This window comes from Lithobates pipiens, unplaced genomic scaffold (assembly GCF_037356315.1).
Source record: "Lithobates pipiens isolate NorthernLeopardFrog02 unplaced genomic scaffold, aLitPip1_a1.2 Scaffold_13, whole genome shotgun sequence".
Lineage (NCBI taxonomy): Eukaryota > Metazoa > Chordata > Amphibia > Anura > Ranidae > Lithobates > Lithobates pipiens.
In genome coordinates this window covers 3,678,184-3,696,774 of record NW_027507718.1, presented here as the reverse complement: position 1 = coordinate 3,696,774, position 18,591 = coordinate 3,678,184, and the positions used below count along the sequence as shown (strand labels likewise).

The window sequence follows — 18,591 nt, the reverse complement described above, 5'->3', positions numbered from 1 at the left end:
AACGGCAGCAATAGTCCGCCGATCGGGTGAATCGCGAACAGCCGAAATTCGCCGCAAAACGACCGCCGGGCGAACCGTTCGGCCATCACTATTCACCATCTCAGAGGTGGAGAATAGGAGAGGGGGAGAGAGAGGGAGAGAGGGAGAGAGGGAGAGAGAGAGAGAGAGAGAGAGAGAGGGAGAACATACACACTATTATCAATGTCATTTTTATATATTTTAATTATTTATTAGTAAATACAATTTTGTAAACCCTGAAATATGGTTTTACCCATTGCATGTTCTATTATAGTTATATATTATGAAATATATTTTATTTTAATGCATTAATATTTATTTTTGTACATCTTATTTTAATTATTTTTTAATAATTATACATTTCTTTTACATTTATATGAATGGTGTATAGCTGCATTACATATGTGGATTACATTAATTTACTACACACCATTCACATTTAAATTAGCACATGTATAATCTTTAAATATTGATAAAAACAATGTTTTTAATAATTAGGTTAATGTATATTGTGTAGGGGGAATTTAACTTTATTTTATTAATATGTTGGGGAATAATGTGTGCTGATTCGTGTTCAACTTTTGTATTTTACACTTGCTCATACTGTAATCCCGATACATCACACAAAATTACAGGGAGAGGAGCCGTTCCCATGATTTCCCGGCGTTTGTAGATCGCTTCGCAACGCAACATGAGAAGCGAGCTACAGACCATCATAAATAGGCACTCGGAGGAGAACAATCTCCTCTGAGAATGCCTGAGAATAAAATAGCGGTATTATACCACGGTTTCATAAAAGGACACCTCAGTAACAATGAGAGGAACTCTGCATCGGCCTGTGAAATAAAAGTATACAAAGTATCAGTGTGGAAATGTTCTGCCCTGAGCTCAGGAATGAAAATAATTTGTAACATTTCACCAGAGGGAGATTTCACAATATCTAAGATAAAATAGCTAGATCGTGGTTCGATCTAGGTCAGTGTCAAGGTTAAGGCTCATACACATGATAAGAAAATCGTATGAAAATGTCTGTACAGCAAACGATCGGCCGATTATCTGATCGTTAGGTTAGTGCTTTCAGCAGCCGGTTCGGGAGACAAAAAATTAAGGTGCAGGCTAGAAAATTTTTATTGTACATGAACAATGTCAGATTTTCCTTTAATTAGTACAGTTTTCATCCGAAAAAAATAAAAATAAAATTGGAAGGGCAACACCACGCTTGTTTAGAAATGAAAACAATTGAACACATTACATCACTGCCGAAGTTGTATTCTGTCATATGAAAATTTTCATACGTTAAGTAACCCCTTCATCTTCGATGGGGGGTGGGGCCAGAGACCCCCTGCGCAAAAGTCCCCCATGTTGGGGGCACGTAGCCTGGTATGGTTTAGGAGGGGGAGCACAGTTGCTCACCACCACCTCCTCCCCCTTTTTCCTGGCCTGCCAGGCTGCATGCCCGAATAAGGCTCTGGTATGGATTTTGGGGGCGACCACATGCCTTTTTTTTTTTAATTTCGGGTTGGGGATCCCCTTAAAATCCATAACAGACCCAGAGGGCCTGGTATGGACTGGGGGGACCCCACACCGTTTTTATTTTTTAAAACATTTTTTTCAAATAATTATTTTTTTTACATTCAGTGGGGAAACCCAATGACGACTCATTGGTTGGTAAGGATGCGGTTGCTGCCCGCTTCTTAACCATTTGACCTCTAGAAGATTTACCCCCTTCCTGACCAAGCCATTTTTTGTGATACGGCACTGTGTTACATTGTACCCAAATACAAGTTTCGATTATTTTTTTTCTAACACATAGAGCTTTATTTTGGTGTTATTTGATCTCCTCTATGTGTTTTTTTTTTTTTTTGCACTATAAACAAAAAAAAGACAATTTTGAAAAAAATAAATAACATTTTTTTTTTTTTTTACTTTCTGACAAAAAACATATCAAATAAAAAAAATATCAAATTTCTTCATACATTTAGGTCAATATGTAGCCACATGTTTTTGGTTAAATAAATAAATAAAAATCCCAACAAGCATATATTGATTGGTTTGTGCAGAAGTTATAGTGTCTACAAACTATGGATTTTTTTTTTACTAGTAATAGCAGCGATCAGTGACTTATGGTGGGACTGCAATATTGCAGCAATCGGACGCTGACACTTTTGGGGGACAAGTGACACTAGTACAGTGATCAGTATTAAAAAAAAATATGCATTGTCGCTGTACTGACACTGGTTGGGAATGGGGTTAACATCAGGGGCGATCAAAGGGTGAAATAGCTTGTAAACCCTGGGGGAAAAAACCCAAGACAAAAGGTATAATTAGCTAGAATGCATCACATACTAGCTCATTATGAAATACCGTAGAACAGAGCCCTCCAACGGCGCCCGCACACTGCTGAGACAGCTGACATCTTCCCCGGTCTTTCTTCTGGGTCCATGGGCTCTGGTGCAGGGACCGGGCCAGAGCTGAGATGACGTCACTCCCGCGCATGCGTACAGAAATCCACCGTTTAAGGCACAAGCTCCGGCACGGTAAGTCGGACCTTCAGCGCACACACATGCCGATGACGTCATCTGCTGCATGAACTCTGAAGATCTCCTAAACTGTGCATGTTTAGGAGATATTCACAGTACCAACAGGTTACCTGCTCCACCTAAAAAAAGACAATGGTGGGTGCAAACAAGTGGAGATACCCTTTTTTGGTGGAGCTCTGCTTTAACAAACCAATGGTCACAGTTTGAGGGGGGGGGGGGGGATAAATAAAAACACATGAAAACTGCATCAAAATCGCGTGTTTAAAAGCAAAGCGCGCCATAAATGTAAATCTAGCCTAAAAAGCAGCCGATGTGAGGGAGTACAGGTCATCAGTGAGATAAATACACAGGATTTGGGATGATGAATGCTTTACAGCTAATAGAAGTAGTCAGGTGTGACTGGAACCTGAAGCCAAACTTCCCTGGTATTCACCTCAGACAAAAGAAAAGCCCTTCATTCCTCTGGAGAAGTGTAAAGAAGGCCAGCGCTGTACTTGGCAATTGCTAGGTATTAGTAAGCATCATTCTATTAATTATCGTCTTCCTCAACACAATCCCCGCCCGTGTTTGCACACCTGCCCTGGGGTCAGTCGCAGTTGCTCAATTGTGTGTCTCACACCCTAGAGCTGGGACATGAGACGAGGAAGGCGAGAATGCTGCGGGCGGCGGGAAAGTGGCGCGAATCCCCACGGGAGAAGCGGGTGGGAGGAGAGGTCTGAGAACACAGGTCACACACAGAGAGGTGTGGTCTGCCATTCCCCCGGCACACGAGCTCAAGGTGCTGCGAGCCCCGCCCCCTCCATGTGTGTCCGAACCTGAGCTGTCTCCCTTCGTTGCTGGACACGCTGGATATTATGTACGTCTAGGAGCACCGCACCGAGAGCCACCATGACTGACGAGCTGTTCTGTAAAGTGCTCACCGTTGTCATCAAATGCCGGGACTGTGAGGAGAGGTAATGAGCCCGCCGAGGACAGCACACCTGTCTCATAGGACTAGCATACCTAGGAGAGGAGAAGTAGGCTCTCAGCCTCTCTACCACTATTCTCTCTCACACTACACCTGGAATACCTCTCTTCACTTTATAATGCTTCTATAGGGCGGAGGGTGGTGTGCTGGAACCTATAGCAACTACAAATGTATACTATTCATTTGGCCAAGATGCTGGTTGCCGTAGGGGTGATGTGGCAACCCTGGTTGCCGTAGGTTGCTCCTGGTTGCCGGTTGCCATAGGTTGCTGCTGGTTGCTTTTGGATGCTGCTTGCCGCAGGTTGCTGCTGAATGCTGGTTGTCGCAGGTTGCTGCTGGATGCTGGTTGTCGCAGGTTGCTGCTGGATGCTGGTTGTCGCAGGTTGCTGCTGGATGCTGGTTGTCGCAGGTTGCTGCTGGATGCTGGTTGTCGCAGGTTGCTGCTGGATGCTGGTTGTCGCAGGTTGCTGCTGGATGCTGGTTGTCGCAGGTTGCTGCTGGATGCTGGTTGTCGCAGGTTGCTGCTGGATTCTGGTTGTCGCAGGTTGCTGCTGGATTCTGGTTGTCGCAGGTTGCTGCTGGATGCTGGTTGTCGCAGGTTGCTGCTGGATGCTGGTTGTCGCAGGTTGCTGCTGGATGCTGGTTGTCGCAGGTTGCTGCTGGATGCTGGTTGTCGCAGGTTGCTGCTGGATGCTGGTTGTCGCAGGTTGCTGCTGGATGCTGGTTGTCGCAGGTTGCTGCTGGTTGTCGCAGGTTGCTGCTGGTTGTCGCAGGTTGCTGCTGGATGCTGGTTGTCGCAGGTTGCTGCTGGATGCTGGTTGTCGCAGGTTGCTGCTGGATGCTGGTTGTCGCAGGTTGCTGCTGGATGCTGGATGCTGGTTGTCGCAGGTTGATGCTGGTTGTCGCAGGTTGCTGCTGGATGCTGGTTGTCGCAGGTTGCTGCTGGATGCTGGTTGTCGCAGGTTGCTGCTGGATGCTGGTTGTCGCAGGTTGCTGCTGGATGCTGGTTGTCGCAGGTTGCTGTTGGATGCTGGTTGTCGCAGGTTGCTGTTGGAAGCTGGTTGCCGCAGGTTGGCGCTGAATGCTGGTTGCCGCTGAATGCTGGTTGCTGCAGGTTGCCGCTGAATGCTGGTTGCTTTTGGATGCTGGTTGCTGCAGGTTGCCGCTGAATGCTGGTTGCTTTTGGATGCTGGTTGCCGCCGAATGCTGGTTGCTTTTGGATGCTGGTTGCCGCAGGTTGTCGCTGGATGCTGGTTGCCGCTGAATGCTGGTTGCTTTTGGATGCTGGTTGCTGCAGGTTGCTTTTGGATGCTGGTTGCCACAGGTTGCTGCTGAATGCTAGTTGCTTTTGGATGCTGGTTGCCGCAGGTTGCTGCTGGATGCTGCTGAATGCTGGTTGCTTTTGGATGCTGGTTGCCGCAGGTTGCCGCTGAATGCTGGTTGCTTTTGGATGCTGGTTGCCGCAGGTTGCTTTTGGATGCTGGTTGCCGCAGGTTGCTGCTGGATGCTGGTTGCCGCAGGTTGCTGCTGGATGCTGGTTGCCGCAGGTTGCTGCTGGATGCTGGTTGCTTTTGGATGCTGGTTGCCACAGGTTGCTGCTGGTTGCTTTTGGATGCTGGTTGCCACAGGTTGCTGCTGAATGCTGGTTGCTTTTGGATGCTGGCCCATAGGTTGCTGCCTGCTCACGCTATACTGGCCTCTGCGGCTCCTGTATGACGCGCAATGCATTGCTTAACCACTTACCGACCGGGCCAAAGCTCAATGACAGCTACAGCATGGTCGGGTAATTCTGGGAGGGCATACAATGATGTCCTCCCAGATTCCTGCGCACTCTGAAATGTCTGTGACTGTCAGGTCTTCCAGACCTGGTGCATCACAGATTGGGGTAAAGGGCTAATGACAGCGGTGCTTTACAAACTGATCAATCTGTCCAATGACGGAGCGATCAGTTGTCAACTAACCAGAGCATGTCTGGTTCAGCTCCTCCCGAGGAGAGGGGAGTGCAAGTGCAGCAGTGCTGTGGGCTGGATCTGAAGTTCCCAAAGTGCTGATCTGTGCTCATTCATCCCCATCCATGTCTCATTCATCCACATCCATGCCTCATATGTCTCTGGTAATCTTGTGCAGTATGTCCACAGTCGCTGACCCTCTCCTGTAGTATGCGTATTAATGTGCCGCTTTTACTTGCTCAATGACTTTTCAGTTAGAGAATGGGTTTGACTTTGCAATTTTGTTTTTTGATGCACTTTAATATAATAATAATAATAATAATAATAATAATAATAATAAAAAAAAAAAAGATTCAAATCGTAAAATCACATTTTTTATTAAAGGGCTGGGGGAAAATCACACAGCTCTACCTTGCGCTCCTCGACCTTCTGTTTTGAGGATACCCCACAGATGCGCAATAGGGTTTAGGTCTGGAGACGTGCTTGGCTAGTCCATCAGCTTTTCCTTCAGCTTTTATACCAAGGCATTGGTTGTCTTGGAGGTGTGTTTGGGGTCGTTATGTTGGAATACTGCCTTGCGGCCCAGCCTCTGAAGGGAGCGGATCATGCTCTGAAAATGCTCTATGTCACAGTACATGTTGCCATTCATGGTTCCCTCAATGAACCGTAGCTCCCCAGTTCCAGCTGCACTCATGCAGCCGCAGACCATGACACCCCCACCACCATGCTTGACTGTAGACAAGACACACATGTCTTTGTACTTCTTTTTATTAATTGCATTTTTTTTTCAGATCCTCAGTTAGTTCTTTACCATGAGGTGCCATGTTGAACTTCCAGTGACCAATATGAGAGCGTCAACACCAAATTTAACAAATCTGCCATTCACACCTGAGACCTTGTAACACTAACGAGTCACATGACATCGAAGAGGGAAAATGGCAAATTGGGCCCAATTTGGACATTTTCACTTAGGGGTGTACTCACTTTTGTTGTCAGCGGTTTTGGCATTAATGGCTGTGTCTTGAGTTATTCTGAGGGGGCAACAACTTTACACACTGTTATACAAGCTGTACACTCACTACTTTACAGTACATTGTAGCAAAGTGTAATTTCTTCAGTGTTGTCACAAGAAAAGATATAATAAAATATTTACAAAAATGTGAAGGGTGTACTCACTTTTGTGAGATACTGTATACACTATGTTAGAGATATCTTATAAATTGACAACTTTGTGTAAAAAGAAAAAAAATGCGTTTTCATTTTCTTTCCACATATTCCAAAAACTTGTGGGAAAAAAAAAATGACATGTTCAAAAGACGTATATGCCTCATAGCATATACGTTGGGTTGTTTACTTTCCAAAATGTTTTTTTTTATTTTTTTTTGCCGCGTCCACTGTCTTGGTGCTCTTGGGCCTTCAAAAGTGTAAGGGGTAGTCAAGAAATCTATATGTGTACATTTTATGTTCCTAGAACACCTGATAGTGCTCCCTGCATGTTGTGCTTCTTACATAGCCTGGCCACATACAAAGTCTCACACGTGGTATTGCCATACCCGGGAGTAGAATGTATTTTGGGGTGTAGTTGCAAGTATGCATACGTTGTGTGTGAGAAATAACTTATTATGACAAATTGGTGAAAAAATAAATAAAAATATCATCATTTTGCAAAGAATTGTGGGAAAAAATGACAACTTCGAAAAATCACAATGCCTCTTAAGTAGGGTACACACTATAAGAAAATTGGACAAACGAGCGTTCGATTTAGGGCTGAAACAATAATCGATTACTATTTTCATAATCGATTAATCGGCCAGTAACATAATGGGGTTAAAAAAAAAACTAAAATTAGACCTTTATAGTACAAAGAGCAAATACTCGATACTGTAAATATTACTTTCATCGTTCTACAGTAAAAAATGAACCCCTAACAGTAGTGATTATCTGCTTTTTTTTCTACTATAAAGGGCTAATTTTTTTATTTTTATTTTTTTACCCCATTATGTTAGTAAACGTCTTAGACCTGGTTCACATCTATTTGTGTGTTGGTGCTTTTTGCAGAAATGCACTACAGTTCATTAGGGATGAGCCGAACACCCCCCCGGTTCGGTTCGCACCAGAACTTTCGAACGGACCCCAAATTCGAACTACTTTAGAACCCCATTGAAGTCTATGGGACTCGAACGTTTGAAATGAAAAGTGCTAATTTTAACGGCTAATATGCAAGATACTGTCCTAAAAAGGGTTTGGGGACCTGGCTCCTGCCCCAGGGGACATGGGTCAATGCCTAAAATGTTTTTAAAAATGGCCGTTTTGGCGGGAGCACTGATTTTAATGACGATTAAAGTGATAAAAAAAGTGAAATATTCCTTTAAATATGGTGCCTGGGGGGTGTCTGTAGTATGCCTGTGAAGTGCCACGTGTTTCCCGTGTTTAGAACAGTCCCTGCACAAAATGACATTAAACGGAAATAACACCATTTAAAACTGCTTGCGCTTTTAATGTTATATCTGGTTCCTGCAATATGGTTGAAAATCATTGAGAAAAATGGCATGGGTAGCCCTCCCTGCCCATTACCAGCCTATTTGGGTCTTGTACGCATATTAAGGGGAACCCTGTACCCATATTAAAAAAAAGGAAATGCGTGTGGCCCCCAGGCCCTATATTAGTGATGGCGAACCTTGGCACCCCAGATGTTTTGGAACTACATTACCCATGATGCTCAACTACACTACAGTGTGCATGAGCATCATGGGAAATGTAGTTCCAAAACATCTGGGGTGCCAAGGTTCGCCATCACTGCCCTATATACTCAGAACAGCAGTATACAGGCGGTGCAAATAAGACAGGGACTGTGTAGGTTTGTTGTGTTAAGTTGAATCTGTTTGTAATTTTCAACTGGTACATTTTTAAAGTGTAGCTCCAGTCAAAAAAACTATTTTTAAGCTTTTTGGAAAACATAGGGAAGGGTTATCACCCCTGTATAATTTGTTTTGTTGTCCATCTTTTTTTCATCTCACTTGCTGTTGTCTCCTTCCGTTTGCAAGTAGGAGATGTTTGTAAATTGGATGTTTGAAAGTAGGGGCCTGCCCTATATGCTCTGCAGAAATGGCGGAACAAGGTGTTGGTTTTGCCACAACATTGTAAGTCCTCAAAGTGACTCTTGGTGGGCGCTGGAGCGCCCTGCTGTGAACGATTATATCAAGAATTGTAATTACATGCCATTGTTGAACAGTGGTAGAAAAACTGACCTTTGGTGGTTGTGGTGCTGGTGCCACAACACTATAAGTCCTCACCGTTACTCTGGGTGGGCACAGGAAGGGGCCCTCCTGTGAAATATTATATCAAGAATTGTAATTACATGTCCCTGTTAAACAGGGGCAGAAAAATTGGGCTGATGGCATCAACCAGAACCAGAAATGTTCTTCCAACATATCAGCGGAGGAGGAAGAGGATAGACAATCAACATAACAGGACAGTCACTCAGCATCAGCATAGGCAGTCTTGAAGGGATGTGATATTTCAAAACAAATTATTCTGTTACATCAGCTTCAGGTGCTTGGTAGCTGTGGGTGATCCAAGACTGAGTCATCTTGATGAAGGTCAGCCGATCAACTGATTCGGTGGACAGGCGCACCCTGTGATCGGTAACAAAGCCACCAGCAGCACTGAAGGTGCGTTCCGAAAGAACGCTGGATGCAGGACAGGCCAGTAGCTCAATTGCATACTGTGCAAGCTCTGGCCAGTGATCCATCCTCAAGACCCAGTAAGCCAGAGGATTTTCGGTGGGAAAGGTGTCCAAGTCTGACCTTGCCCTTAGGTATTCCTGCACGATGTAAATCAGACGCTGGTGATGGGTGCTGGAACCGATCATACCTTGGGGCTGCGGACTTAAAAAATGTCTGAAAGCATCAGTCAGACGGCCACCTTCTCCACCGCTCCTTCTGACCGATGCCTCAGCAACACGTCCAGGACCAGGAGTTTGTAACCTCCCAGTCTCTGGGAACGCGTTGCACAGACCTTTCTGCAAGGCCTCCCGGAGATGTCTCATCCTCTGCTCCCTCTACGATGGCAAGATAAGGTCGGCAACCTTACCCTTGTACCGTGGATCAAGGAGAGTGGCCAGCCAGTAATGGTCCCTCTCCTTGATCCGAAGAATACGAGGATCCTTCCGCAGGCTTTGCAGGATCAGGGAGGCCATGCAGCGTAGGTTAGCTGAGGCATTCGGTCCAGAGTCCTCTGGGTCGCTAGGGACAACATGATCCGCAGCTACCTCCTCCCAGCCACGTACAAGTCCACGTGTTTCTTGGGACTGTAAATCATCCCTACAAGACTGCTGCTGATGCTGAGTGCCAGCCTCCACCTCCATGCTGACACAATCATCCTCCTCCTCCTCTTCCTCCTCCTCCTCTTCCTCCTCCTCCTCTTCCTCCTCCTCATCCTCTTCCTGTGTGATGGGTGGCACAGCAGGAACACTGTCTGGATAAAGGGGGCCTTGAGAGGCAAGGAAGTCCTCCTCTTCCTGCCTCTGTTCTGCCTCAAGTGCCCTGTCCATTATTCCACGCAGCGTATGCTCCAAGAGGTGGACAAGAGGTACAGTGTCACTGATGCATGCACTGTCACTGCTCACCATCCTTGTGGCCTCCTAAAACGGTGACAGGACAGTGCATGCATCCCTGATCATGCCCCACTGGCATGGTGAGAAAAAACCGAGCTCCCCTGACCCTGTCCTGGTGCCGTAGTCGCACAGGTACTCATTGATGACCCTCTGCTGCGTGTGCAGCCGCTGCAGCATGACCAATGTTGAGTTCCATCTGGTGGGCATGTCACATATAAGGCGGTTCTTGGGCAGGTTCAACTCCTTTTGGAGCTCAACCAGCCGAGCACAGGCATTAAATGATCGGCGGAAATGCACACAGACTTTCCTGGCCTGCTTCAGGACATCCTGTAAGCCAGGGGGACCTGCCCAAGAACCGCTGCACCACCAGGTTAAGGACGTGAGCTACACAGGGCACATGGGTCAGTTGTCCCTGTCGGAGGGCGGTGAGGAGGTTGGTGCCATTGTCGCAAACCACCATTACTGGCTTAAGCTGGTGTGGCGTCAACCACCTCTCGGCCTGCCCCTGCAGAGCTGACAAAACATCCGCCCCAGTGTGGCTCCTGTCCCCCAAACAAACCAGCGCAAGCACAGCATGGCATCGTTTTGCCTGCGTACTTGCGTAGCCCCTGGAACGCCTACGGAGCACCGCTGGTTCTGAGGACAGAGCACTGGAAGAGGCCATGGAGGAAGAAGAAGAGGAGGGGGTGGAGGAGAGAGGTGTGTCACAACCAATAGTAGCATTTTGGAGGCGTGGTGGTGGAACAACCTCCAACACTACTGCACCTTGTCCTGCATCCTTCCCAGCTGCCAGAAGAGTGACCCAATGGGCCGTGAAAGACAGGTAACGTCCCTGTCCATGCCTGCTGGACCATGAGTCAGCGGTAATATGCACCTTACCTCTGACCGCCCTGTCCAGCGAGGCAAGGACATTGCCTTCCACATGCCGGTAGAGAGCCGGAATCGCCTTCCGTGAGAAAAAGTGGCATTTGGGGACCTGCCACTGAGGAACCGCACATTGTACAAACTCACGGAAGGGGGCTGAGTCTACCAACTGAAAAGGCAGCAGTTGAAGTGCTAGCAATTTAGCCAAGCTAGCATTCAACCGCTGGGCATGTGGATGGCTGGGAGTGAACTTCTTTCGCTGGTCCAGCAGCTGGGGCAGGGACATTTGCCTGCTATAATCGGACGTGGGTGTACCGCTAGCAGAGTTCCCGGAAGCACTTGGCTGTGACACACCTAATTCTACACCTTCATTCCTCTCAGAGCAGGTTTCAGAGAGGACTGAAGGTCTAGTGGGGTTGGAGATGCCAGCTGATGAGGAGCAAGGAGAGGTCCGCTTTGTTCTTTGGTGTGGGTCTTTGAGGTACGCTTGCCAACGAGCTGCATGGCAGGTCAACATATGTCTGGTCAAGCTTGTGGTGCCCAAGCGGCTGATGTTTTGGCCACGTGAGATACGCTTGAGACATATGTTGCAAATAGCAGCGGTGCGATCTGATGCACTCGTCTCAAAAAAGGCCCACACCAAAGAACTTTTAGAATAACGCGCAGAGGCAGCGCTCTGCAGAGGCGGAGCTCTGTGGTGTGATTCAGTCGGTGTGCTGCCCCTAAGCTGGCCCCCGGAGGGCATCCTGCCTCGTTGGACATGTGCCGCCTCCTCCTCCTCCTCCTCCTCCTCCTCCTCTCTCCTTCCAGTCACCCACGTGGAGTCAGTGCCCTCATCATCCCCTCCCTCTTCATCACTGTAGCAAACCTGGCAGTATGCTGCAGCTTGTGGAACATGACTGCCAGATTGCTGTCCTTCTTGAGCATCCCCTCTCTCTGCGCTCACGCTACTGCCTTCCTCTAGCTGAGTGTCATCATCAGAGCCCACAAAACACTGGGCATCCTCCTGGAGCATGTACCCAACACTGTGCTCAAAGAGTTCAGGAGACTCCTCAGGAGGACGTGGTGGGTCTAGGGAAGGAGTCACTGATGATGACATTGAGAGGAGGGAAGACGATGCGTTGGCAGCTGCTTTGCTAGTACCCTGAGACTGGGTGAGAGAGGATGAGGAGGATGAAGAGGGCTTGGTCATCCACTCTACCAAGTCGTTGGCATGTTGCGGTTCAACATGTCCAGCTGCCGAAGAGGACAAGCGTGTCCCATGGCCACGTGCTGATGACAATGCACCGCGTCCACGACCAGCACTGTTGTCTCTAGACACAGAGCCTGCTTGCCCTCTTTTATCGGCTCGCGCCTGTCTGCCTCTCCTTGCTGGCCTTCCAGACATGGTAATGGCCTGAAGGGAGTTGGGTAAAAAAGCAGTTGGAGGCACACAACACCCACTAACTCCTGCAGATGCCTTTATTATAGAACACCAGAGATAAAGGGGTATATACAGATGTATACTGTGCTGTGCTGGAAGCACACACAACTTCCAATAACTCCTGCAGATGGCAAGTGGTCTCAAATAGAGAAGAGCTATGTAGGTGGATATAGCGGTATGTACTGGGTACAGAGCACGCAGACAGCACTCACTATCTCCTAACACTACTGACTGCAAGCTCTATTATAAAAGATAGATCACTAGCTATATAGGTGAGGTGAATATAGCGGTGTATACTGCGGTCAGGGAACACAGACAATAACCACTACACAACAGCAAGATCGAAAATCGGCCGAAAACGATCGGTGTGTACTGTGTTGAAGGCACACAGAACACCCACTGCTTCAGACGCCAACACACTACACAAGGCCGCCGCGTTGGCGGCCTTATACAGTGTGGGGCGTGCACTACACCGCCTGAGCTATGATTGGCCACAGGCATCCTGCCTGTGGCCAATCATGGCTCTCCTCGCTGCTAGCGCAGCGATTGGCCAAGCATGCAGGGTCACAGTGCATGCTTGGCCAATCATGAGCCAGCAATGCACTGCGCCATCGCAGTGCATTGTGGGCCGTGAGCGCCACACGAATTTGGCGCGAACGGACCAATATGTTCGGACTTCGCCGAACGGGCGAACAGCCAATGTTCGAGTCGAACGTATGTTCGACTCAAACACGAAGCTCATCCCTACAGTTCATTTTACATGGTTTCCTATGGGACACGTTCACATCTGAAAGGGTCAGGGACTTAACGCAAAATGGTGCTTTATTGGTTAAATATACTTCAATGGAGAAGCTGCAGAAAAGCATGTAATGCGTTTTTACAGCAATTTGTGTTTTTCAATCTGCCCAAAAAAAAAATGCAAATTGCAGTAAAATCACATGCATAAAAATCAAAACGCACAGCAAAAAGCACTGCAGAAACAGATCAAAAGCAAACTGCATAGGTGTGTACCAAGCCTTATACTGGCCACACAGATCAATTTTCAGGTGAGAATATTCAGACGAAAAGTCTTTGTACATTCGCTGAATGAAAGAATTTTGTTTGAAATTTTCACTTGTTTTTAACATTGTTTTTTAAAATGAATGTAATTTCTAAACGAAAACCACATACACTGTCTGAAAATTCCTTTGAATTAGTCAAACTATTATTTCCAAATGTTCTAGTCACTGTGGTTGGAAATGAACATCAATTTGACCCACTTTGTTTCGATTAATAACCTTAAAAAAAAAAAAAAAAAAAAATCGGCCATCTAATCGATTATGAAAATAATTGTTAGTTGCAGCCCTAGCTTCGATTTTATTCATTGTTTCACAGCAAATGGGAACCGATGAATGAAAAATGTGTCCGAAAATTTTCCTACGAGATGTCTCAGATCATGCACAGTCTTTCTTTCTTTTCAGATTTTTCTTGTACGAAAACAGTACACATTAGACAATAATTGTTCGTTCTGTTCCCATATGAGAAATTTTGGAGTTTGTCCCTTTGGGAATTTTCATACAAAAATTCAGAATTGGCTGTCGAAAGTTGTGTACATACTATACGAAAATCGTACGAAATTTTTTTTGGACGAAAAATGTTCGCCTGATTTTCTTATAGTGTGTATGAGCCTTTAATAAATACCTTGGAATGTCTACTTTCCAAAAAAGGGGTAATTTGGGGGGTATTTGTACTGAGATGATAGGCCGTCAGAGCTGCATGATTCTGGCCAAAATTAGAATCGCAATTTTTTTGCTTAGAATAAAAAGATCACGATTCTCGCTGCGTAAAAAAATCTTTCACATTATACCAAAAAATTGGGCTAACTTTACTGGTTAGTTTTTTTTTGTTTAATTCGTTAAAGTAATTTTTTTCACAAAAAATTGCATTTGAATGACTGCTGCGCAAATACAGTGTGAGATAAAATATTGCAACAACCACCATTTTATTCTCTAGGGTCTCTACTAAAAAAATTATATATATTTATATATAATTTTATTTATTATGTTTGGGGGGTTCTAAGTAATTTTCTAGCAAAAAAAAAAAAAAAGATTTTAACTTGAAACAAACAAATGTCAGAAAAAGGTTTAGTGTTTAGGTGGCTAAGCTTCCCTCATTTTCACACCAAAGTTTATTCCTTTGATCTAAAGGACAAATTGTTACAATGTTTATACTTCAGTTGCACAGCTAAAGAATGTTGTAATTCTTGGCAGACTGACTTTTTTATTTTTTTTCCTTTCTTTTGATGACTGTCGGCTTTAGCAGAGTAGAGAGAATTCTCTACATAGAAAGAATCAGTAAATATTTTTTTTCATCATCGCAACTGACAGCGCTAAAAGATGAAGTGTCCTGGACAGGAAGGGGGTGAAAGCACCCTGTATTGAGGTGGTTAAGTGCCCAGTGGGCAAGTCCTTAATGGCACCCCAAATTCCTCTCACAAATGCAGTACTGGGCGATGCGATTTGGAAAATTAGCATTTGCACTACTTTTTGCTTGTTCTGGTGCATTTTGCAGCCCATTCAAATGGCCGCACAGGAACACACATTCCCGTGTGAACCAGCCCTGAGACCTGAAATTTATTTTAAGGCTTCCTATGGGGGTAAAAGGGTACACGCTTATCTATGGTGGCTACAGATGGTTCAGTTATTTATTTGTCCAATCGATGTGCGATCTGATCAAACATATCAAACATATCAAATCCAAGAACTTTGGAATCAGATTTGGCCAGAGTGGAATATTAACCAGTTATTAACCACACTATAATCAAATGACGGCTACAGTGTGACTCGATAACTCTGGGAGGGCATACATTGACATCCTCCCAGAATCCCGCGCACCCCTATGCTGCACATCCGGGAATATCTATGACCGGCGGGTCCGGAGGACTGAGCGCATCACGGATCACGGTAAATGGCCACTGATAGGGGCCATTAACCACGTGATTGCTCCGTCAATTGACGGAGCGATCACTTGTAAACAAACCGGCGCCATGTCTGATTCCTCTCTCCCCTCTCCCCCACCTAGATCCCTTATCAAGGGAACAGTGGGTAGAGGATGAAGGGTTACCCTCAGGTGATCAGGAAAGAAAGGCAAACCGATTACTCCTCTGGAGTTGAACCTTTTTTCAGCCTTGCAATCTGAGAGATTGCTGGTACAAATCTCTTACAGAGATGGTTTGTGCCTCTTTCAAGCTATCTCTAGTAGAGTCAGCTATGTTCTGTTTTTTCTTAGGTTCCTTAAAACCTTCACTGCCTTTTTCATGCGTTTCCTGTACAGATCCATGCAGAAATTCAACAGATCCATTCTAGATATAAAAGAACCTAAATCGGTTCCTGAAGATCCGCTCCTTTCTATGGAGTCGATCAGGTCAGTCGTTTCTATCCTACAAGAAGGAAAACTTCTGGCGTCTATCGGCATCAGGGATGCATATCTGCATGTCCATATATTTCCCGCTCACCAAAGGTTTCTGCGGTTCGAATTAGGACAGCAGCACCTCAGTTTATAGCCTTGCCCTTCGGGCCAGCTACAGCACCCCAAGTGTTCACAAAGGTGCTAGCCCCACCTCTAGCCAGGTCAAGGGCACAGGGCTTAAACAGTCTTGGCATACCTATATGATCTATTGCTAATAGACCAATTGGTGTTCGGCGTAAGGTGTACGCATTACAACCAGTTGCCTGGAAAAGTCTGGGTTGCATTCTCAACCTAGTGAAGTCTCCCTTAAAACCGCTAAAAAAGCTGGAGTATTTGGGTCTGATCATAGATACAGCCCAGAAAGAGGGTGTTCTTGCCCAGGCAAAAAACAACTCCATAGGAGAGTTGGTGCGGATGGTCAGGTCAAAAGGAGATCCCTCCATTCGCCTTTGCATGAGGTTGTTAGGATGGTGGCTTCATTCGAAGTAGTTCCCTATGCCCAGTTCCATTCAAGACTGTTGCAAAACAGTATTCTATCTGCTAACAAGACGATCCAAGCTTTGGACTTGCCAATGCGGCTGTCCTCAAGGGCATCCCAAAGCCTCAATTAGTGGTTACTAACCAGAATCTGCTGAAAGGAAAATCCTTCAGATCTGGAAAGTGGTAACGATAGATGCAGTACTAAAGACAACTGTCCAAGGACAGTGGTCAAGAACCAGAAGAGCCTTGCCCATCAACATCCTAGAGATTTGGACAGTGTGTCTGGACTTCCAGGTTAAGGGATTGTCCTGTCAGGATCCAATCTGTCAATGCCACGGCTTTGGCCTATATCAATCCCCAAGGGGGCACCAAGAGTCACTTGGCGCAGAGAGAGGTGAACCATATTCTAACTTGAGCAGAAGGAAATATTCCATACCTATTGGCAGGCAAACTGCTTAAGTCACCAGCAGTTATTCCCAGGGGAATGGTTTCTTCACCCGACATTAGGGATGAGCCGAACACCCCCCTGTTCGGTTCGCACCAGAACCTGTGAACAGACCTAAACTTCGTGTGAACTTTAGAACCCTATTAAAGTCTATGGGACTCGAACGTTCACAATCTAAAGTGCTCATTTTAAAGGGTAATATGCAGGTTACTGTCCTAAAAAGTGTTTGGGGACCTGGGTCCTGCCCCAGGGGACATGGATCAATGCAAAAAAAAGTTTTAAAAACGGCCGTTTTTTCAGGAGCAGTGATTTTAATAATGATTAAAGTGAAACAATAAAAGTGTAATATTCCTTTAAATTTCGTAGCTGGGAGGTATCTATAGTATGCCTGTGAAGGGGCGCATGTTTCTGGTGCTTAGAACTGTCGCTGCACAAAGTGTCATTTGTGCAGGAAAAAAAGTCTTTTAAAATCACTTGCGGCTAAATTGTCGGGTCTCCGTAATACAGAGAACACTCAATGAGTGTTCTCTGTATTAGCCGACAATTCATTCATTCATTGATTAAAAAAAAAAAAAAAAAGCGTGGGGGTTCCCCTAAATTCAATCAAAAGGCCCTTCAGGTCTGACATGGATATTAAGGGGAACCCCGTGTCAAATTTAAAAAAAAATTGACGTGGGGGTCCCCCCAAATATCCATACCAGACCCTTCAGGTCTGATATGGATATTAAGGGGAACCCCGCATCAAATTTTAAAAAAAAATTGACGTGGGGGTCCCCCTAAATATCCATACCAGACCCTTTATCCGAGCACGCAACCTGGCAGGCCGCAGGAAAAGAGGGGGGGACGAGAGAGCGGCCCCCCTCCCTCCTGAACCGTACCAGGCCACATACCCTCAACATTGGGAGGATGCTTTGGGGGTCTGTGACCCCTCAAAGCACCTTGTCCCCATGTTGATAAGGACAAGGGCCTCATCCTCACAACCCTGGCCATTGGTTGTGAGGGTCTGCGGGCGGGGGGCTTATCAGAATCTGGAAGCCCCCTTTAACAAGGGGACCCCCAGATCCCGGCCCCCCCCCCTGTTTGAAATGGTAAGGGGGTACAAAAGTACCCCTACCATTTCACAAAGAAAGTGTCAAAATGGTTAAATAAGACAAACACACTTTTGAAAAATTCCTTTATTAAAAATAAAAAAAATAAAAAAAAAATTCCAGCGGTGCTAATCCACTCTTGCTATCCAGCGACGGGTCTCCGGGGTCCAGCGATGGATGATCATATCCAGCGACGGGAGATCTCTCAGTCCAGCGCTGTCCATACCTCCTTCTTCTGTCTCCACTGCGGAGACACTGCAGAGAGCCGAGCGCTGTCATTTCTTATATTGGGAGGGCGGGGACACCCGTCACCTGACCCCGCCCCTGGCTTCCCTCTCCTGCGTCAGAGGGGCGGGGTCAGGTGACGGGTGTCCCCGCCCTCCCAATATAAGAAATGTCAGCGCTCGGCTCTCTGCAGTGTCTCCGCAGTGGAGACAGAAGGAGGTATGGACAGCGCTGGACTGAGAGATCCCCCGTCGCTGGATATGATCATCCATCGCTGGACCCCGGAGACCCGTCGCTGGATAGCAAGAGTGGATTAGCACCGCTGGAATTTTTTTTAAATTTTTTTTATTTTTAATAAAGGAATTTTTCAAAAGTGTGTTTGTCTTATTTAACCATTTTGACACTTTCTTTGTGAAATGGTAGGGGTACTTTTGTACCCCCTTACCATTTCAAACAGGGGGGGGGGCGGGATCTGGGGGTCCCCTTGTTAAAGGGGGCTTCCAGATTCTGATAAGCCCCCCGCCCGCAGA

The 18,591-nt window shown here is 46.1% G+C and overlaps 1 protein-coding gene across 2 annotated transcripts in view; it reads left to right on the top strand.

Moving 5' to 3' along the window:
- The first annotated feature begins 3,208 nt into the window (after positions 1-3,208).
- The window catches only part of LOC143973902 (spindle assembly abnormal protein 6 homolog), a 165,433-nt gene continuing 150,050 nt past the window's right edge, over positions 3,209-18,591 (top strand). Inside the window, exon 1 of one of the 2 annotated variants that reach the window (XM_077474783.1) lies at positions 3,209-3,511. In XM_077474783.1, coding sequence (XP_077330909.1) covers positions 3,447-3,511 — 65 coding nt within the window. In that variant the 5' untranslated portion in view covers positions 3,209-3,446. The remainder of the gene's footprint in view (positions 3,512-18,591) is intronic. The other variant, XM_077474785.1, reaches the window with a different exon arrangement.